Source organism: Capricornis sumatraensis, chromosome 1 (genome assembly GCF_032405125.1).
Source record: "Capricornis sumatraensis isolate serow.1 chromosome 1, serow.2, whole genome shotgun sequence".
NCBI lineage: Eukaryota > Metazoa > Chordata > Mammalia > Artiodactyla > Bovidae > Capricornis > Capricornis sumatraensis.
The window spans coordinates 257,351,849-257,374,589 of NC_091069.1; the positions used below are offsets into that span (position 1 = coordinate 257,351,849).

Below are 22,741 nucleotides of genomic sequence, written 5' to 3' on the forward strand. Positions count from 1 at the left end.
GTAAAGCACCGACCACATAGGAACTGTCTGTAAATAAATTGAAAGAAGTAGGTACAGTTAGTAATGCTTGATGGACTGCAAATAATTCTACAACCTGGGCAGAAGAGAAACTGGTATGCGTATAATAGGTTTGATGGTTAATAATTAAAGCTGCAGTACCATTAGAAGATCCATCTGTAAATATAAGTGTTGCTTCAGGAATGGGTTGTCGGCGAACTATTTTTGGAAAAATAAAGGCATGAAGGCTAGCAAATTGTAGCAATTTATCAGAAGGATAATGATGAGTAATCCGTCCCGGGTAATTTGCGAAAGCTATAGGCCAATTATCTGAAAATTGAAAAAGCCAATCTTGTTGTTCCAAAGCATAAGGAATACAAACAAAAGGGGGTTCCATACCAAAATATTGGATGGCTTCATGACGTCCTTTTGCTACAACTTTTGCAACAAGCTCATAATAAGGAAGCAAATGTTTAGTTGGAGTAGCCGATAGATATATCCATCACAAAGGCTTATCTTGATAAAGAACCCCTGTGGGTGCTCGAGGGGTGGGAAGTATATACAGACCCCATGATCGTTGGTAATCAAGATAAGTAATCTGTTGTTGTCTAATAGCTTCTTCTATTGATTGTAAGGCTGATCGTGCTTCTAAAGAAAGTGTTCGGGGTGACGCAGGGTCAGAGTCACCTTTAAGGATGTCAAATAATGGTTGCAAGGTGTAAGTGGGTAATTTTAAATAAGGGCGTATCCAATTAATATCTCCCAGGAGCTTTTGAAAATCGTTTAGAGTTTTCAAATGATCAGTCTGTAACTTGACTAATTGAGTACTATAAGCCCGAGGATATAGGGAGAAGCCCAAATAATTATAGGGAAAGTGAGTTTGAATTTTTTCATCAGCTATGACAAGACCATTAAGACTCAAGTGTTGTTTTAGAATAAAAAAGGCTTGATACAATAGATGTTCATCAGCATGAGCTAATAATATATCATCCATATAATGCACTAAATATAACTGAGGAAAACGCTGACGAACAGGAGCTAACGCTGCAGCAACAAACTTTTGACACAATGTAGGGCTATTAGCCATTCCTTGTGGAAGGACTCTCCATTGATAGCGTTGCATAGGCTCTCTAAAATTAACAGAGGGCAAACTAAAAGCAAATCTTTTACAATCTTGGGGTGCAAGAGGAATAGTGTAAAAGCAATCTTTTAAATCTATAATAATGATAAAAAATTTGTCAGGTATAGCGGAAGGAGTGGGTAGCCCAGGTTGTAGGGCTCCCATATGCATCATTGTTTCATTTACCTTACGAAGGTCTTGTAGTAATCTCCATTTTCCTGATTTCTTTTTAATAACAAAAATTGGGGAATTCCATGCAGAGGTAGAAGGTTCAATATGCCCAAGTCTCAGCTGTTCCTGCACCAGCTGTTGTGCGGCAGAAAGTTTTTCTTGTGTTAGGGGCCACTGATCAACCCATACCGGTTCCTCAGATTTCCAATCAATAGGATCGGCATGTGTCACAGGAGAATCAGAGGTCCCTAGGGAAAACACCCTAAGCCTTTTCGACTCTGATTAGATTTTAAATCAGGGGGTAAAATGATGCCTTGATGTTGTTTGCCTAAACCTTGGTTAGGGAGTAAACCCTGATCTAACATTAAATCTGTTACAGTGGGTGAAGGACTATATAAATATACACCCATTTTACTTAATATATCACGCCCCCACAGATTAACTGGAAGATGGGGCAGAATATAGGGTTTAAATTGGCCTGAATGGCCGTCTTTATCCTCCCAAGTAAGAAGGGACGAACTTTGTTCTGGATTAGTAGTTTGGCCAATACCTTGAAGAGTAGAAATGGCTATTTGTTTAGGCCATGTAGTGGGCCAGTGTTTATCAGAAATAACACTAATATCAGCCCCGGTATCAAGCACTCCGCGGAAAAGCTTACCATTGATGTGCAGTTCAAATTCTGGTCGTGCCTCGGTAACATTTTGCACCCAATAGGCGTCAGAGGACCCGAAACCTTTGTCCTGACGATCTCGGTTAATTGTTCTTCCTTGTATAACTAATGGAACTAAAAGGAGTTGAGCTATACGTTGTCCTGCATTAATTACAATAATTTTATGAGGAGCGGAGGCTAATATTTTTATCTCTCCGGTATAATCAGAGTCAATTATACCAGGATGAATAAGTATCCCTTTTAAAGACGCACTGCTACGCCCCAAAAGCAGTCCAGCAGTTCCTGGAGGTAAAGGCCCAAACACCCCTGTAGCAAGGGTTTGAACCCCCATCTCCGGAGTTAATACTGTGTAGGAGGTGGCACAGAGGTCCAATCCCGCGCTGCCTCTTGTGGCTCGATAGAGGTCTGCAATGGTTCTTTGGGAACCTGCAGTGTTGCCCCATAACATTGTTTCGGGGCCAGGGGCTGGCCCCTCACCCAGTTTCCCGAAAGCGGAGGTAAGGGATTACCTTGAACATCCGTCTTAGAACGACAATCTCGAGCCCAATGCTTTCCTTTTTTACATCGTGGACATGGAGTAGGAGGATTAGCAGGAGTTTGTTGCTGTTGTTTTTGGGGGCACATTACGGCCCGATGACCAAGTTGGCCGCAAACAAAACAACCTGAATTACCTGACTTTTGATATCCTTTTCTGTTCTTGGCTTGTTGCTGAAAAAGTACCTCTTTAATGCCTTTTCCTTGTAAAGCCGCTGCCATGGCAATGCCTTGCATGTAGGAAGGTCCAATGTCAGCACAAATGCGAATATAATCAGACAGATCTGCCTTCTTTCTATAAGGTCTTAAAGCAGCTTGACAGGCAGAGTTAGCGTTTTCAAAAGCCAATTGTTTTGCTAATACTATCCCAGCCTTTTCATCTGACATTATCTTACCTATAGTATCTAAGAGTCGTGCCACGAAGTCCTGATAAGGCTCATCAGGTCCCTGTCGGACTTTTGAAAGATCTTCTGTCTTAGTACTGGAGCTAGGAAGTTTTTTCCATGCCTGTCTGGCTGCGTTTGATATTTGTGGATATGCACCAGGCAAAAAATTAAGTTGAGTATTAGTAGCCTGGAAAGCGCCTTCACCAATTAACATTTCATAGGAGGTTTGTATACCTTGCTGCCGATTAATATCAGCTATGTGGGCACACTGTTCAAAATATTCAGATTTCCATAATAAATAATCTCCCCCTGAAAGACAAGCTCTAGCTATTTGTTTCCAATCATTTGGGGGTAGATTTTGAGTACCCAGATTTTCTACCATAGCAATAGTGAATGGAGCGGTAGGACCGTATTGTGAACAAGAGACCTTTAACTCTTTCAATTGCTTGAAAGGCAGTGCTTCATAGAAACGCTGGTTATTATTTTCAAAGACAGGAAAAGCAAGGGAAAAATCGGAGACAACCTCACCAAGTCGTTGTGCTTGTCTCAATGCCTTTTGTAGCGGAGACACCATCTCAGATGGAGGAGGAGGAGGAGGCCCCGGAGGGGGATCGAGACCAGCAACTACGGAAGGAGCATAGGCAGGAGGGAGAATGGGAGCAGAAGGGGATTTTAAACTGTTACTAGGAAACTTAATTCCTAAGTTCTGCAAGGCAACAGTGAGATTTTTTATACATTCAACCAAATCATCTTTAGATGTTGACGCCCCCTTTTCTTGTGCCAAAAAACCCCAATCTTCTTGATGGTATTTAGCAGCCTCTTCATCTAATTCTGCCTCATCTGTGGAGGAAAGTGAATCATCATTATCTGGCGGACGCGACAAGTTACAAAAGGGAGGGTCACCTTTAATTCCCTTGGGAACAGCATACGTGGGCTCCGAATCAGGAACATGAAGAGGATTTTCTTCCTGTTTTAATAAATTTCCTAAACGTTTTAATTCATCATTATCAAAATCCAAGCAATCCCGAATTAGTGTCCAAAAAGATAAAGTTTCTACAGGAACCTTTTCAGGGCCATGTAAAGTATAATGAGCCCGAATTTGTTCCCCTACCTTTTTCCACGTCTCTAAGCTCACCGTGCCTTCTCTGGGGAACCAAGGACAAACTTCTTCAATAAATGAAAGAAAATTGGTTAATTTAGGTTTAGAAATAGTAATTCCCCGGTGTTTTAACATTACAGATAGCATATGTACAAAGAGTTGACGACTATGCGTCTGTCCCATATTTATACTCTCAACGATATACCTTACTGCTCCTTCCTTGATAGTCGCTAGTATACTTATATACTCACTCTTTTCGACTTAATATGAGCAGTGGCGAGGAGAAGCTGTCGATCTCGGGCCCCACGTTGGGCGCCACCTGCCGCGGCCAGCACAAGCAAGAGTCGCACCTGCAAGGGGAGAGAAACGGAGCGTCCCCGCGTGGAAAAATAAGAGAGAGAGACAAAAGATGGGGTTGAGAGGATCAGACCCACTATGTCTGATGCCTTCCTTTATTAGGCCACGGTATTTATAGGGTAAAGTACGTGATTTAAGACATGTACAGGGTTATTCTTTAATCTCAAAATACTATCACCAGACCCCTACCAATGTATGCATAAGTAATCTATCTTCTAAGACATGTTGCAAGAGCCAGACCTCCTGGAGCAAGACGGCCTGGAGCCTTAAGGGCTGTAAAAATTCTTGAGGGTGGCGGGACAGGGAGCTTAGGTCAACGCCTAAGGCTCCGCATACCTGCGGAGCAGCTCCCAGGATTCGACCCTTCACGGGTCGTCCCCCGCATTTCTCCAGGTGGTAACTCAGGGACACAGGCTTCTACCATTTTATGACTCTGGCATTACCCAAGGCCTTGAAGTTCATCTAGGCTGAAGGAAAGAGAGAGTGCAGAAGATCCTTCTCCTCTTAAATGTCTTGACCCTAGAAGCGAAACATAATTTCCACTTGTACTTCTCACAATGTTAGTCAAATGGCCCCACTTACACACAAGGGCTAGGGCTGAGCTGGAAAGTATAGTTTCTAGAGTATAGCCACTGCAGATGGTGATTGCAGGTATGAAATTAAAAGACACTTACTCCTTGGAACAAAAGTTATGACCCACTTAGACAGCATATTCAAAAGCAGACATTACTTTACCAACGAAGGTCCGTCTAGTCAAGGCTATGGTTTTTCCAGTGGTCATGTATGGATGTGAGAGTTGGACTATAAAGAAAGCTGAGCACCAAAGAATTGATGCTTTTGAACTGTGGTGTTGGAGAAGACTCTTGAGAGTCCTTTGGACTGCAACGAGATCCAACCAGTCCATCCTAAAGGAGATCAGTCCTGGGTGTTCATTGGAAGGACTGATGTTGAGGCTGAAACTCTAATATTTTGGCCACCTGATGTGAAGAACTGACTCATTTGAAAAGACCCTGATGTTGGGAAAGATTGAAGGAAGGAGGAGAAGGGAATGACGGAGGATGAGATGGTTGGATGGCATCACCGACTCAATGGACATGAGTTTGGGTAAACTCCGGAGTTGGTGATGGACAGGGAGGCCTCGTGTGCTTCAGTTCAAGGGGTCAAAAAGAGCTGGACACGACTGAGCAACTGAACTGAACTGAGCTTTCTAGAAACATCTTTTTTGTGTGTGTCACTGCCAAAACGTAGCTGTTGGCCAGAGCATAGAGGAGTGTTTGCTGGCTGTTTCTTCTTTTTACTCCATCAGAGGCAAGCGCACTTTATTTTTTAATTTACTCAGAAAAAGACTTGGTGAGAGCTAGTCTTTTTACCTTTTCTTAAAAAAAATAACAACGAAACAACTCCATGGGTAGCCACATTGTTATTTAAGAACAGGAAAAAGAAAAGAAAAGAAAGAAAGAAAAGAAAACCGAAAGGTGAGTACAGAAAGCATTAAAAAACATTTCATAAGTTGTTTTACAATATGTATGTGGTCATGGGGAAAAATAGATATGAGAAAATACAGTAGTAATGTAAGTTGAGACTGATTCATCATATTTTTATACCATGAATTCTCTATTGGAGAGATGTTTAAAGCACTTGCATACATGGTAATCAGAGTCTGAAATGTAAACATAATCTTAGAATGCTGCTGCTGCTAAGTTGATTCAGTCATGTCCGACTCTGTGCGACCCCATAGATGGCAGCCCATCAGGCTCCCCCATCCCTGGGATTCTCCAGGCAACAACACTGGAGTGGGTTGCCATTTCCTTCTCCAATGCAGGAAAGTGAAAAGTGAAAGTCAAGTCGCTCAGTCGTGTCCGACCCTCAACGACACCATGGACTGCAGCCTTCCAGCCTCCTCCGTCTATGGGATTTTCCAGGCAAGAGTACTGGAGTGGGGTGCCATTGCCTTCTCTGAATCTTAGAATATTACCTGCTAAATAACATATGTGTTCTAATTTTTTAACTTGCTTTTCTTTTTTAATTGAAGTATAGCTAGTATAAAATCTTGTGTTAGTTTCACATGTACAACAAAGTGATTCAGACATATATATGTATATATATACACATATATATTGGAGAAGGCAATGGCACCCCACTCCAGTACTCTTGCCGGGAAAATCCCATGGACAGAAGAGCCTGGTGGGCTGCAGTCCATGGGGGTCACTAAGAGTCGGACACGACTGAGTAACTTCACTTTCACCTTTCACTCTCATGCATTGGAGAAGGAAATGGCAACCCACTCCAGTGTCTTGCCTGGAGAATCTCAGGGACAGGGGAGCCTGGTGGGCTGCCATCTATGGGGTTACACAGAGTCAGACACGACTGAAGTTACTTAGCAGCAGTAGCACACACATATATATTTATTTCCATTATAGGTTATTACAAGAAGAGGTGGTAAGAATACACAGAAGAACTATACAAAAAAGATTTTAATGACCTAGATAGTCATGGTGGTGTGATTGCTCACATAGAGCTAGACATCCTAGAGTGTGAAGTCAAGTGGGCCTTAGGAAGTGTCTCTATGAACAAACCTAGTGGAGGTGATGGAATTCCAGCTGAGCTATTTCAAGTCCTAAGAGATGATGCTGTGAAAGTGCTGCACTCAATATGCCAGCAAATTTGGAAAATTCAGCAATGCCCACAGGACTGGAAAAGGTCAGTTTTCATTCCAATCTCAAAGAAAGGCATTGCCAAAGAATGCTCAAACTACCGCACAATTGCACTCATCTCAGTTCAGTTGAGTTCAGTTACTCAGTCTCGTCCGACTCTTTGCGACCCCATCAATCGCAGCACACCAGGCCTCCCTGTTCATCACCAACTCCCGGAGTTCACTCAGACTCACATCCATCGAGTCAGTGATGCCATCCAGCCATCTCATCCTCTGTCGTCCCCTTCTCCTCCTGCCCCCAATCCCTCCCAGCATCAGAGTCTTTTCCAATGAGTCAACTCTTCACATGAGGTGGCCAAAGTACTGGAGTTTCAGCTTTAGCATGATTCCTTCCAAGGAAATCCCAGGGCTGATCTCCTTCAGAATGGACTGGTTGGATCTCCTTGCAGTCCAAGGGACTCTCAAGAGTCTTCTCCAACACCACAGTTCAAAAGCATCAATTCTTTGGCGCTCAGACTTCTTCACAGTCCAACTCTCACATCCATACATGACTACTGAAAAACCATAGGCTTCACTAGACGGACCTTAGTCGGCAAAGTAATGTCTCTGCTTTTGAATATGCTATCTAGGTTGGTCATAACTTTTCTTCCAAGGGGTAATCGTCTTTTAATTTCATGGCTGCAATCACCATATGCAGTGATTTTGGAGCCCAAAAAGATAAAGTCTGACACTGTTTCCACTGTTTCCCCATATATTTCCCATGAAGTGATGGGACCAGACGCCATGATCTTCATTTTCTGAATGTTATGCTTTAAGCCAACTTTTTCTCTCTCCACTTTCACTCTCATCAAGAGGCTTTTTAGTTCCTCTTCACTCTCTGTCATAAGGGTGGTGTCATCTGCACATGCTGGTAAAATAATGCTCAAAATTCTCCCAGTGAGGTTTCCACAGTACGTGATCTGAGAATTCCAGATGTTCAAGCTGGATTTAGAACAGTCAGAAGAACCAGAGATCAAATTGCCAACATCCATTGGATCATAGAAAAAGCAAGAAGGTTCCAGAAAAAAACATCTGCTTCTGCTTTATTAACTATGCCAAAGCCTTTGACTGTGTGGATCACAACAAACTGTGGAAAATTTTACAAAAGATGGGATACCACCTTACCTGCCTCCTGAGAAATCTGTATGCAGGTCAAGAAGCAACAGTTAGAATCGGGCATGGAACAACAGACTGGTTCCAAATGGGGAAAGGAATGTGTCAAGGCTGTATATTGTCATCCTGTTTATTTAACTTATATGCAGAATTCATCTTGGAAATACCAGACTGGATGAAGCACAAGCTGGAATCAAGATTGCTAGAAGAAATACCAATAACCTCAGAGATGCAGATGACACCACCCTTATGGCAGAAAGTGAAGAAGAACTAAAGGGCCTTTTGATGAAAGTGAAAGAGGAGAGTGAAAAAGTTGACTTAAAGGTCAACATTCAGAAAACGAAGATCATGGTATCTGGTCCCATTACTTCATGGCAAATAGTTGGGGAAACAGTGGAAAGAGTGACAAACTTTATTTTGGGGGGCTCCAAAATCACTGCAGATGGTGACTATAGGCATGAAATTAAAAGACACTTACTCCTTGGAAGGAAAGTTATGACCCACCTTGACAGCATATTCAAAAGCAGAGACATTACTTTACCAACAAAGGTCCGTCTAGTCAAGGCTATGGTTTTTCCAGTGGTCACGTATGCATGTGAGAGTTGGACCATAAAGAAAGCTGAGCACAGAAGAATTGATGCTTTTGAACTGTGGTGTTGGAGAAGACTCTTGAGAGTCCCTTGGAGTGCAAGGAGATCCAACCAGTGCATCCTAAAGGAAATCATCCTAGGTGTTCATTGGAAGGACTGATGTTGAAGCTGAAACTCCAATACTTTGGCCACCTGGTGGGAAGAACTGACTCATTGAAAAGACCCTGATGCTGGGAAAGATTGAGGGCAGGAAGAGAAGGGGATGACAGAGGATAAGATGATTGGATGGCGTCACCAACTCAAGTTTGAGTAAACTCCAGGAGTTGGTGATGAACAGGGAGGCCTGGCATGCTGTGGTCCATGGGGTCACAGAGAGTTGGATATGACTGAGTGACGGAACTGAAATTCTTTAAACATAGAGTTACTGTGTGACTCCACACTCCTAGGTGTTTACTCAAGAGAAGTGAAAACATATGACCTCAAAAAGCCTTATGCACAAATTTCATAGCAGCATTATTTATAAGAACCAAAAAAGTAGAAACAACCCAGATGTTTATCAAGTCATGTGATATATTCATACAGTAGAATATTGAGCAGTAAAAGGAAATGAAATACAACTCCAACAGGTATAATTCTCAGAAACCTGTGAAGTAAAAGCAGTCAGTCACAAAGACCCACATGCTGTATACCATTTATAGGAAATGTCCAGAATAGGCGAGAAGCAAAGTATCAACAGATTAGCAGTTGCTTAGGGCTAGGAAGGAGAATGCAATGGCATCCCACTCCAGTACTCTTGCCTGGAAAATCCCATGGACGGAGGAGCCTGGTAGGCTGCAGTCCATGGGATCACTAAGAGTCGGACACGACTGAGCAACTTCACTTTCACTTTTTACTTTCATGCAATGGAGAAGGAAATGGCAACCCACTCCAGTGTTGTTGCCTGGAGAATCCCAGGGACGGGGGAGCCTGGTGGGCTGCCGTCTATGGGGTCGCAGAGTCGGACACGACTGAAGCAACTTAGCAGCAGCAGCAGCAGGGCTGGGAAGGGGAGCAACAATGGGCAGAATGGGGATCGACGACTAGAATTACATGGTTTCATTTTGGGGGTGTTCTAAAGTTAGATTATAGGGCTGATTGCACAACTCTGTAAATACACAAAAGCCCTACTGATGTGCGTATTTTAATTAGGTGAAATTTATAGTCTGTAAATTATATCTCTAGAAAGCTCTTTAAAAATTCACCTTCAGTTCAGTTCAGTTGCTCAGTCGTGTCTGACTCTTTGTGACACCATGAATTGCAGCACGCCAGGCCTCCCTGTCCATCACCAACTTCTGGAGTTCACTCAAACTCATTTCCACCGAGTTGGTGATACCATCTAGCCATCTCATCCTCTGTCGTCCCCTTCTCCTCCTGCCCCCAATCCCTCCCAGCATCAGGGTCTTTTCCAATGAGTCAACTCTTTGCATGAGGTGGCCAAAGTATTGGAGTTTCAGCTTTAGCATCAGTCCTTCCAAAGTACACCCAGGGCTGATCTCCTTCAGAATGGACTGGTTGGATCTCCTCGTAATTTTCCTAAATAAGCCTGTGAATTCTCTGACAGTTCTCTGCTCTGGTGTACTTGGGTGAAGGCCGTTTGAACAGGCTGTGCGGGATGTGAGAAAGCCTCAGAGTTTAGGGATTGTGTAGAAGACCTAGCTGGAGAATAAGACCTAGATGGGGAATAAGTGAGTGAAAGTCACTCAGTCGTGTCCAACTCTGTGACTCCATGGACTATACAATCCATGGAATTCTCCTGGCCAGAATACTGGAGTGGGTAGCAGTTCCCTTCTCCAACGGATCTTCCCAACCCAGGCATCGAACTCAGGTCTCCCACATTGCAGGCGAATTCTTTACCAGCTGAGCGAGCCATAAGGAACCCCCATTAACACCAATTTGCCAAAAATACACTTGTAGTTTTTGCTCCTCTAAAAGGATATTTTTACTCAGGCTATGTATGGCTCTTGTCCACCAAGAATGAGAAAAAACGATCTTATCAGAACAACATGGGTAAATAAAATCTCCTCAAAAATACACTTTAAGGATCCTCAACACCATGATTGGGTTCAATTAGCCATTTGTCCCTTTGATGGTCTCAAAGCACAAGTAGCATTACTGCTCTCACCTAATTGCAGATTATCCCATACTAGAAAACAGAGCCCCTGTTTTATACATAGATATATCCCCATTTTCAAGGACCAGCAGGTAGTACGTATACAAATGTTTGTTATCTAATAATATGACCAGGATGGTAATGATAACCATTTCCACAAAAATAATTACAAGGAAAACAGTATGTATATATATAAGGTCTGGAAGTCAACAGGTGAAGACTAACCGATCAAATTATTGTTGCTGTTTGCTATTTTAGTCACTTAGTCCTCTCTGACTCCTTTGCAAGCCCATAGACTGCAGCCCACCAGGCTCCTCTGCCTAAGGAACTTCCCAGGCAAGAACACTGGAGTGGGCTTGCCGTTTCCTTCTCCAGGGGAATCTCCCTGATTCAGGGATGGAACCTGCATCTCCTGCATTGGCAGGTGGATTCTTTACCACTGGGCCACCAGGAAAGCCCAACCTACCAAACACATAAATGTAAAAATACAAATAATACAACAACAAGGGTAACTGCTTCTCAGTTATCATTTGGGTAATAATCTAAGATGTTATATCAATTAAATAAGTGTGTTTTAATAAATAAATCCCCAAACTGTGGCATAACAAGTGTGCATAGTGGCTCAGTGGTGTGTAACTCTTTGCGACCCCATGGACTATACAGTCATGGAATTCTCCAGGTCAGAATCCTGGGGTTACCCACAGCCACAAGGCTCCTCCGTCCATGGGATTTTCCAGGCAAGAATCCTGGAGTGGGTGTAACTGTTCCCTTTTCCAGGGGCTCTTCCCAACCCAGGGATGGAACCCAGGTCTCCCGCACCGCTGCTGCTGCTGCCGCCAAGTCGCTTCAGACGTGTCCGACTCTGTGCAACCCCATAGACGGCAGCCCACCAGGCTCCCCCGTCCCTGGGATTCTCCAGGCAAGAACACTGGAGTGGGTTGCCATTCCCGCACCGCAGCGGGCCTCTTTAGCAGCGGAGCCACCAGGGACGCCCCCCTGTTTACTTTCTTCAGGCTCCTTGCGCGAGGCCACGCCCCTCCGCGGTTTCCTAGCAACCATGCCCGCCCCCGCGCTCCTCCTCCTCCAGCCTCGCTGCGACGTCACTTCCTCTCCGCCACAGGAAGTGGGGTCAGAGCCGGCGTCGTCTCCCGGGAGCTCGGCCCCCAAGGCGTCGGCCGGCGGTCGCGGGAGTAGCGGCGTTTCCTCGGGCCCCGGAAGCCGGCCAGTCCTCCAGGCTCCGTCTCCCGCTGGTGCTGAGGCCCTGGGGGAGTCGGAGGACCCTGACGGTTCAGGCCCGCCTGAGAAGACGGCGAGGCCCGGGAACGCGTGGCCTCTGAGGCGACGAGGCTGGCGGGCCAGCTCCTCGGGCGCTGGGCTCTCGTCAGCCGCTGGGCTCTCGTCAGCCGCTGGGCTCTCGTCAGCCGCTGGGCTCTCGTCAGCCGCTGGGCTCTCGTCAACCGCGGCCCCGAGAGCGGGCCGCCGGGGTCCCGGACGCCATCCGCGGCTCCCCCGTCCTCCCTCTGAGGGGGCTTCGCCGGGCTGCTGGCTCCCTTCGCCGCCCAGACCCCGAAGGGACCCGCCGTGAGCTCCTTGTGAGGCAGCGAGCCGTCGGCTTGTGACACTTCCCACTGCCCCGGGGTAAAGGTTTGCGTGTGTGCACAGCCGTGCGTGCTTGTGTGCTTTGATTTCCTGCAAGATCTGAGCTATGAGAACCTTGGGCTGTGATTGGCAAGGAGGGTATTTTGAGTTCCTGCAAGATCTGAACTAGGAGAACATTGGGCTGTGTTTTGGCAAATAGGGTATTTTGATTTACTTTCCCTTAACATCTCTGCCATGGGTTCTTCCGTGTTGTTGTAAACCAAGCAGCTCTTCTGCCTTCAGTTAGCTGAGTGGGAAGGCACGCTGGAGTTAGGGCTGGACGGGTCCACGATTGGTTAATTTTTTAGTCACTCAGTGGTGTGCAACTCTGCGATCCCGTGGACTGTGTCGCCTACCAGGCTCCTCTGTTCATGGGATTTTCCAAGTAAAAGTACTGGAATGTGTTGCCATTTCCTTCTCCAGGGGATCTTCCGACCCAGGGACTGAACACAGGTCTCCTGGATTGCAGGCAGATTCTTTACCATCTGAGCCACCAGGGAAACCAAGCCTAACCTGTTTGTATTTTGCGATCTTAGTTAGATTTAAGATGTGCTTGGGTTTTGTATTGAAGACTACAGATTCTTCTTGGACAAATAACTGTGTCACATAGCACTTTGGTGCCTCTTTCAGCCCCAAGCACAATACTGAACACGTAATAAAGATTGGTTAAATTTTTCAAGTATCAGTATCAGAAAATACACGTTGTGACATTTCAACTTAATATTGATGGGGCCTATTTTCCTGTAATATCCCGGAAAGGACGAGAGAATAATAAGATCTTTTAAGATAAATATGTCTGAAATTTAGAGGCTCCCAAGAAGTTGTTAAATACAGCCCTGAGGGCTGGGAGAGGAATATGATACATCTACCTTGTAGAAGGATGCCACATAAAAAATGATGTTTCATTGCTTCCTTTTTTTCTTTCTTTTCTTCAGAAAGTACGTGTTGTATCCTAACCTGCTGTCTCGGGGTGCCTGCTGCCGTCATGGGAAACCAGCTCACTGGCATTGCTCCCTCCCAGATCCTTTCTGTGGAGAGTTATTTCTCAGACATCCATGACTTTGAATATGATAAGAGTCTGGGGAGTACTCGGTTCTTTAAAGTTGCTCGAGCGAAGCACCGAGAAGGCCTGGTGGTTGTGAAGGTCTTTGCAATTCAGGATCCCACGTTGCCTCTCACGAGCTATAAACAAGAGCTGGAGGAACTGAAAATCAGGTTTCATTCTGCCCAGAACTGTCTGCCTTTCCAGAAAGCTGCCGAAAAAGCATCTGAGAAGGCAGCCATGCTCTTCAGGCAGTACGTGCGAGACAGCCTCTACGACCACATAGCACCCGTCCGTTCTTAAATAATGTAGAGAAGCGCTGGATCGCTTTCCAGATCCTCACAGCTGTGGACCAAGCTCACAAGTCCAGCGTCCGTCATGGGGACATCAAGACGGAGAACGTGATGGTCACCAGTTGGAACTGGGTTCTTCTAAGGGATTTTGCCAGTTTCAAGCCCACTTACCTTCCAGAGGACAACCCGGCAGATTTCAACTATTTTTTTGACACTTCACGGAGAACTTGTTACATTGCTCCTGAACGTTTTGTCGATGGTGGATTGTTTGCCACAGAGTTAGAATATATGAGAGATCTTCAACTCCACTTGTAGACTTAAACAGCAATCGGAGAACAAGAGGAGAATTGAAGCAAGCGATGGATATCTTTTCAGCAGGTATTTGAGTTGGTCGGCTTTGCTAAGGTGGGAATGAATGTGCATTTATTTTAACTGTTGAATACAGAAATTAACTTTTTGGTAAATCCACCTACTCTTCAGACAGATGCATTATTTCATTGGATGTGTTTTAAGTAGCTAGAAAATGCAGAGAGTGGTCCGCTTATTCAGATGTATAAGGAATATTTGAATTCTTCTGTATGGGTCAGGCACTGTCTTAAGTGAGAGAGATGAATAGTTACGTTTCTGTTTTCAAGGTGCTTGCCCTTTAAGTGAAGAGATTGATATTGATGAGATTTCGGTGCACTGCTTTTTGCTGTGGTGGTGGTATGCTTAGGGTACTGTTCCAGGAATCTATGGATACTTAAATGACTCTTTGGTGGTGATGGGTAGAGAGGCAGAATCAGGAAAGGAATCTTGATTGGAAGGATGATGTTTACACTAAGACCTGAAAGATGATTATGGCTCAGATGCTGAGTTGTGGTCAACTCTTTGAGACCCCATGGAGTGACTCATGTCCATTGAGTCGGTGATGCCATCCAACCATCTCATCCTCTGCTGCCCTGTTCTCCTGTTTCCTCCAGTCTTTGCTAGAAACAGGGTCTTTAGCAGTGATTTGTCTCTTCCCATCAGGTAGCCAAAGTATTGGAGCTTCAGCCTCAGCATCAGTCCTTCCAATGAATATATTCAGGGTTGATTTTTCCTTTAGGACTGACTGGTTTGATCTCCTTACTGTGCAAGGGACAGCACCACAAATCAAAAGCATCAGTTGTTTGGCACCCAGCCTTTATGGTCCAGCTCTCACATCCACACATGACTAGTGGAAAAACCATAGCTTTGACTATACACACCTTTGTGGGCAAAGTAGCATTTGCTTGTTTATGTATTGTCTAGGTTTGTTGTAGCTTTTCTTCCAAGGAGCAAGCATCTTTGAATTTCATGGCTGCAGTCACTGTCCACAGTGATTTTGGAGCCCAAGAAAATCTGTCCCTGGTTCCACTTTTTCCCCACCGTTTGCCATGAAGTGTTGGGAATGGATGCTGTGATCTTAGCTTTTTGAGTGTTGAGTTTTAAGATGGTTTTTTCACTCTCTTTCACCCTCATGAAGAGGCCCTTTAGTTCCTCCTCACTTTCTGCCCTTAGAGTTGTATCATTTGCATATCTGAGGTTGTTGATATTTCTCCTGGCAGTCTTGATTCCACCCTGTGGTTCATTCAGCCCAGCACTTCGGAAGATGTCCTTTGCATAGAAAGTAAATATGCATGGTGACAATATACCACCTTGATGTACTCCTTTCCCAATTTTGAACCAGTCCAATGTTTCATGTTTGATTCTAACTTTTTTCTTGATCTGCATACAGGTTTCTCAGGACACAGGTAAGGTGGTCTGGTATCTCTTGAAGAATTTTTCCAGTTTTTGTGATCCACACAGGCAAAGGCTTTTGTGTAGTCAGTGAAACAGATGTTTTTTTGGAATTTCCTTGCTTTCTCTGTGATCCAGTGGATGTTGGTAATTTGATCTCTGGTTCCTCTGCCTTTTGTAAATCTAGCTTTTACATCTGGAAATTCTTGGCTCACGTATTGCTGAAGCATAAGTTGAGGGATTTTGAGCATTCCCTTGCTGGCATGTGAAATGAGTGCCATGGTTCGGTGGTTTGAACATTCTTTGGCAATGCCCTTTGATTGGAATGAAAACTGACCTTTTCCAGTCCTGTGGCCACTGCTGAGTTTTCCAACTTTGCTGGCATACTGAGTGCAGTACTTTCACAGCATCATCTCTTAGAACTTGAAATAGCTCAGCTGGAATTGCATCACCTCCACTGGCTTTGTTCATAGTGATGCTTCCTAAGGTCCACGTGACTTCACAGTTCAGGATATCTGACTCTAGATGAGTGATCACACCATCATCGTTCTCTGGGTCATTAAGACCTTTTTTGTACAGTTCTTCTGTATATTCTTGCCGCCTCTTCTTAATCTCTTCTGCTTTTGTTAGCTTCCTACTGCTTCTGTCCTTTATGGTACCTGTCCTTGCATGACCTATTTCCTTGGTATCTCCAGTTTTCTTGAAGAGGTCTCTAGTCTTTCCCATTCTATTGTTTTCCTCTGTTTCTTGGCACTGTTCATGTAAGGCTTGTGATTAGATTCAGCTTATTCATTCTCAGGCCCTCTGTGTAGGTGATGATGTCTTCATACTCTGGTATCTGGAGCAAATGATATGTATTGGTGATGTTTATTTTGATCATGTCAAATTCTTGCCCACTTTCTCCTTTCTGTAGTTACTTTTTGTTTTTGTTTTTAATCCCTTGCAATTAGTAAAGTGACCTGTGGGAAGAAACTTTTAACACCATGCTAGTATCCTGCCAGTCGTCACGATTTCCTCTTTGATTTGGCATCTGTTGATCATTCTTGTCTTCTTTGATCTTTACTGTGATGGTTGCAAAATGATGATCTTCCGATTCCAGCGCCTTCCACGTAGGCCTTCAGCATTCTGTGTGCTCAAGTATCCTCTCTTTCCCCTAACTTGTTTATTATTGTTGGTATGGACTCTTCTGGAGAAGGCAATGGCACCCCACTCCAGTACTTTTGCCTGGAAAATCCCATGGGCGGAGGAGCCTGGTAGGCTACAGTCCATGGGGTTGCAAAGAGTCGGACACGACTGAGCAAATTCACTACTACTACTATGGACTCTTCAGTTCCTACCTGCAGTTTGCTGATATTCTTTGGATGATTTTTATATCAGGGATATTAATGTTTAGTTTTCTTTAATTATGATCCTTTTGTCTAGTTTGCTACTAGGGTAAGATTGGCCTGATAGAATAACTTGGAAAGTGTTTCTCCTCCTCTGTGTTTTTTTAGGATTTGTCAAGGATGGCTGTTAATTATTTTAATGTTTGGCAGAATTCACTTGTTTAGCTGGCTTAGGTTTCTCTTTTTGGGAGATTTTTAATTACTAATTCCATCACTCTTTAAGGTCTATTCAGATTTTCTTTGAAGTCACCTTTGGTCATCTTTATCTTTTTAGGAATCTGTCCGTTTCATTTAGTTTGTCTTAATTTTTGGCAGGCATCCATTTGTTTAAATTATTCCCTTAAAATTCTTTTTATTTCTGTGAGGTTGGTAGTCATGTCCCCTTTTTCCTACCTGATGTTAGTAGTTTGAGTCATCTCACTAAAAGTTTTGTCAGTTGTGTTGAGATTTTCAGTGCACAAGCTTTCGGTTTGGGTAACATTTTCTAGTGTATTTTATACCTTATTGCATAAATTATCTCTCCAATTTCTGGTTTTTCTTTCCTTCTTTTCCCTTTGGTTTTAGTTTGTTTCTCAAGGTTAAGATGAAGTTATTGTTTTGAGCTCTTCTTTTTCAAGTTAGGTGTTTATCGTTTACATTTTCTCCAATTGCGCTTTAGTTGCATCCCATACATTTTTGTATATTGCTTTCATTTTCATTCATCTCAAAGTATTTCGTAAGTTTTCTTGATCATTGCTCATTTATGAATACATTGTTTCATTCTACATATTTGTGAATATTTCAGATTTCTGATACTGATTTATTTCATTCCATTGTGTTTGAAGGACATAATTTCTGTGATTTCAGTCCTTTAAAACTCTTGAAGCTTGTTCTAAGGTCCAGCATATGGTTTCATCTGAGAGTGTGCCACATGTACTTGAGAAGAATTTTGTATTCTGTTAGATGGAGCGAGTGTTCCTTTGATATCCGTTAGATCTAGTTGATGGTATTGTTCAGTTCTTCTGTTTTCTTTTTGCTTTGGTGTTCTTAATAGCCATTTTTAGTTTTTTTTTTAATTATAAAACTTGATACCATATGGATAGAAATTAAGAAATTTATTGAGTGTTTATTATATATCAGGAACTGTCTTAGTTGCTAGAGATTTTTTAGTGAACAAAATAGACAAAAATCCCTATGGAGTTTACATTCTAGTGGGTATATGGACAGTAAAGAAATACATGCATAAAATATAAAATGTGGTGTTTGGTGCTGTTGGGAGAGGATTTTGCTACGTGTTGAGGGTGGGGTAGTTGTGTTGGGGGGCTTGCAGTTTTACTGGGCAGTCAAGAAATGCCACACTGCTAAGATGACATTTGATTCAAGACCTGAAAGAGGTTTAGGTGTAAACCATGAAGGTTCTCGATGGAGTCACACCCCAGGCAGAGGGACCGGCACATGCAAAGCTAGGGCTCAGGTTGTTCAAAAATCTTCTTCAAACTTGTTAAATGTGTGTCAGATAATGATTCAGTGAAACTGCTCTGTCTTTTTGGGAATGTAGATACTTTATTTCTTGTTTGAAGATTATTTAAGTGCACTATGAAGGGTATCTCTTTTCCCCCTTTAATCTTACAACCACACATCTTAGCACTTCCCATTTTATAATTGTGTTTGTTTGCTGGTTTACTTTCTCTCTTCTAGAATAAGAGCTTCCTGAGGGCAGAGATTTTATCTGTTTCGTGCACTGTTAAAGTCTAGTGTGTGGTAGGCACCTGATAACTCTTTGTGTAATGGTTCATAAGTGAGTTGTCAGATATGACTTCTCAGTAGTTTCTTATGAACTTAATGTCTATAAATTCATAATAAAAACACTATGATGACTTTGAATCTATCTTTGTATCTCTTAATATATGTGTATATATAATGCATGTGTAGTACATCTGTTTTATTTATTTATTTTTTTTTGGTTTAGAAAGCTGGGTATTTATTTGGATTTACAGTAATTAGCAAAATTCAGTCTCCTTGGAGGTGAAGGCCTCTCTCTGAGCCGAGGGCAGACCCTCACCCGGGGGCCCTCACACCGCGGAAACGGTCTGCTTCGGGAGCCCATGAAGCTGCGTCCAGCGTCCACTTCCGGGAGATGGCCGAGTCAGCCTGAGCTGCTCCCCGCCCCCGGCGAACCTGTGCGGTGCTGCAGGGGGCGCTCAGGCCAGTGTCAGCTGTCGGGGTTTGATCCGCGGATACAACCCCAGCAGGTTCCTGGGCACGTAGCCCTCCCGGTCCCCGAGGCGAGCCCACCACCAGTCGGTCTCGACCTCGTCCTTGCGCCGCAGAATGGTGAGCGCGTCCCCTTCGCGGAAGGACAGCTCGTCGCTGTTCTGGGCCTCGTAGGCCCACAGGGTGTACACCACCCCTTTGTTCATCACGCCCAGCTTCTCCTGCACGCCGTATAGAAACTGGGAGCACTGGATGTAGCCCTCCTCCATCTCCTCGCACTTGTCCGCCGCCGTCTCGATGTCGCTGATGGTGGAGGCAAAGATGGCAGCGCCGCTCTCCACCAGCTGCTTGCAGAGGTGGACGCTATTGCAAGAGGCGGCACAGTGCAGGGGCGTCCAGCCGTCACTGTCGGCGGCATTCACGTTGACCCCGAAGTCCAGCAGGAACCGCACGATGTGGTGGTGGCCGGCGCAGACGGCGTTATGCAGGGGGGTGATGCCCTCGTCGTTGGGCTTGCTGGGGTCCTCCACCTCGTAGATGACCCTCTGCACCAGGTCGAACTCGCCCTCCAGAGATGCGTCCAGGAGCAGTGCCAGCGGGTTGAAGCGGACCCGCAAGCCATGTCCCGTCCGTTCTGAGTTGGGCTTCTTCAGATTCGTCCGCTTGCTCTTAGAGGCCGAGGACAGTGGCACAGCTGGGGGCGCCTGCTCCTCCCCTGGAGAGGGGGCCTCAGCCCCAGGGCTGGGGACCTGCTCGGTGGACGAGGCTGTGGCCACGTTGTTGTTGTCATCCTCGGCCGGCTCAGCCATCTGGCGGGTGTTCAGAGGACAGAGCAGGCCCTCGGGTTCGGGGGAAGGGAGCCGGTTGTCGTTGGCGTCAGAGGCGGGGGGCTCTACGGGGAGCGGGGTGGTGGGCGGGGCGGGGCCGGCCTTGCCCAGGTTCCCGTTGGCAGTAGCGTTCCCATTGTCCACATCAGCCAAGGAGCCCAGGAAGTCGTACGAGGGGCTGGGCTGGTAGAAGGGGGCGCCCTCCATGCCGCCAGCCAGCGTGTTGAAGCGCTGGTACAGCAGCTTCTGGATGTTGGGCCCAGCAGGACCCTCGGGCTCTGTGATGGAGCTGCGCTTCTTCAGGGGCCGCGGCGCGTTGGCCAGCTTCCTGCGCAGGGCCTCCAGGTCGGCGTCGCTCTGGTAGCGCAGCGGCGAGTGCAACAATGAGCGTCAGCTTGGTGGGGCTGAGCGGCCGTGGCAGGCTCTCCACGGCCCCGTCCCCAGGCGGCGCAGGGCTTTCGGGCTCTGGCTCCTTCTCGGTGCTCTCCCCGGGAGGCGGGGGCTGCGCGGCACCCGGGGCCAGCGAGCCGTGGAGGAAGGGCAGCGGGGACGGGGACGTGGAGCCCGACGGCAGAACCGGCTTCCCATATACTGCTTTAACCGACTTATTTACGGTGCTGTGCACTGCTGGCTGGTAATTCTTAGGTGGTGTGGCTTGCTGGAGGTACATGGAGTATATGGAACTTGAATTCACCGTCTGGGGTCCTTTCCTGGGGGACTGTGGCCTCGACCCTTTATCAGCCAGGAAGGGCCTAATGGCCACAGTCAGCGGGAGTTCGGGTTTGCCATCTCCGGCTGGAAACCCAGGCAGCCCTGCAGGCGGGTATGTGGGACTTGGGGGCACAGAAATCCTCTGCTGAATCTGCTGCGAGGAGCCCGGCTGGTGCGGGCTGCCCACAGGGGGCAGCGGGGCGGGCTTCTGCCGACCGGGAAGGCCTGCGCTGGGCCTGGGCAAGCTGCCCTCCTTCCTCCTCTCCAGGGAATTGGTTGAGCCCGGGCCCACAGGGGCAGAACTTGGGTACGTCCCATAGCTTGGGGGCAGCGGCTTGCTTACACCAGGCAGAGGGGGCGGCACTTTGCCGGTCTCCATGCCCAGCTTCTCTGGAGCACTCAGGGCTGACAGGGGCATGGGCTGGCTCGAGACGGGCCCCTGCTTGAGCGGCCCCTCAGCACTCGTGTCCTTCCAGTCCACGCCGGCGATCTGCGGTGGTCTCACCGAAGAGCTAGAATTCTGTTTTAAGGTTGCCCAGTTTCCATCATTGAGCTTTGCAAACGGGCTCGCAGGGCGCTGCGATGGGCCGCGGCCAGGCCCGGCGTCAAGGTCCGACACTGTCCACAGACGGGTCGCTCTGGGTTGACCATGGCCATTGGATTTGGACCTTCCGTGGGCAGCACTCGAGGCGCCGGTGAGGGACAGGGCTTCGCCGGGTCTCCGGGCGCGGGGCAGCTGCCGGTGCTGGGCACCTGGATATACGGCCCCACTGCTGCCACCCTGCCGGGCGTGCTCAGGGGTGATTGAGGCGACGACGTGCCGTTCACGTGGCTCAGCTGAAGCTTCTTCCCGTAAAGGCGCTCACGCAGTTTGCTGATCCGCTTGTCCATCATGGCCACCTCCATGTTGCGCTTGTTCAGGAGTTCCTTCTGCTGCAGCTTTGAGTTCTGCTCCTGGTTGAGCTGGTTACGAATCTGAAGCTCCTGGTACAGTCTTTTTAGCTCCACTGCTGCCGGTCCAGTCAGCTTGCCATTGTAAGGCTGGAACCCGTTCAGTTTTCCCTTCTTTAAATCTTCCAATTGTTGACTGAGTTGATCAACTCTTAAAATCGCAGTCTGTACCTCCTGCTTCTTTTCCTGGAACATGGCACTGAACCTTTCTATTTCAGCAGACAGATTGCCATTCATGATCTTGCTGTAGGTCCACTTGTCCCCTCATGGCACGGATCTTCTTCAGCTTATTTTCCTGGGCTTCACTCGCTCTTTCAGTTTCTGAAGCTTTTCATTTTCAGAAACAGACTGCTGCTGACGGTGCTCCTGCTGCTTCAGGAAATGTAAACGCTGTTCCTTGGCCACCAACATCTGCTGCTGGTTTTCAATCTGCTGTTGCTGCTGAGCTGCCGTATCTGGAAGTTCTGAGAGGGTAAGTTCAACACATGGATTCCCAACCCCATTTTCAGTGCGTTTTTCTCCAGGTACATTTGTTAACATTTCTCTGAGTTCTTTGCTCCTGGGTCTGACGGCCACCTTGTTCACTGCTCTCTGTTGGGGAATCTTCATGTCCAAGGAAAAATTTCACTTCTTCCCTTCGTGGCCCCGACTTCTGAAGATGTTCATACATCATATAATCAAAGAGTATGGGACGCTCATTTCCCCTCCACACTTCAGCTAAATGGCAACTGCCTTCTCCAGGTTCTTTGCAAAATTCGACAACATCACGACATGTTGTTTCTGGTGTTATAGGAACCTCTGTTAAAATCTGTTCATTGTCGCTCAAGAACACGGTTAATATCATCGGCATCATCGCGGCACGGTCTGCGGCGCCCTCGACCGCCTGACAGGACGCTCGGCGCAGCGCCGTGCCCGCCGCTCCGGTCGCCCTCACAGGCCGCGCGCCCACCGCCACGCTCTCTAGCCTTCACGGGGAGGCGGCGGCTGCGGCGGGCTGCAGAGCCTGGCCGGCCCTGTCGCGGCCGCCGGCGTGCTGAGTCGCTGTCCTGGGACCAGCTGCCGCCGCCGCCGCCTCCGGCCACC

General features: G+C 46.4%; 2 protein-coding genes across 2 annotated transcripts in view; one reads left to right on the forward strand and one right to left on the reverse strand.

Moving 5' to 3' along the window:
• Positions 1-13,501: 13,501 nt before the first annotated feature.
• LOC138078106 (phosphoinositide 3-kinase regulatory subunit 4-like) overlaps positions 13,502-22,741 on the forward strand; it is a 52,282-nt gene continuing 43,042 nt past the window's right edge. Inside the window, 3 exon segments of the mRNA XM_068970644.1 lie at positions 13,502-13,838; positions 13,841-14,146; positions 14,149-14,229. Of these exon segments, the coding sequence (XP_068826745.1) occupies positions 13,502-13,838; positions 13,841-14,146; positions 14,149-14,229 (724 nt within the window).
• Positions 19,157-22,511, reverse strand: LOC138078102 (apoptosis-stimulating of p53 protein 1-like). Its single transcript, XM_068970627.1, is given in 7 exon segments — positions 19,157-20,374; positions 20,376-21,261; positions 21,367-21,412; positions 21,415-21,907; positions 21,909-21,964; positions 21,967-22,192; positions 22,194-22,511. Coding segments are annotated over 7 exon segments (3,243 nt in total).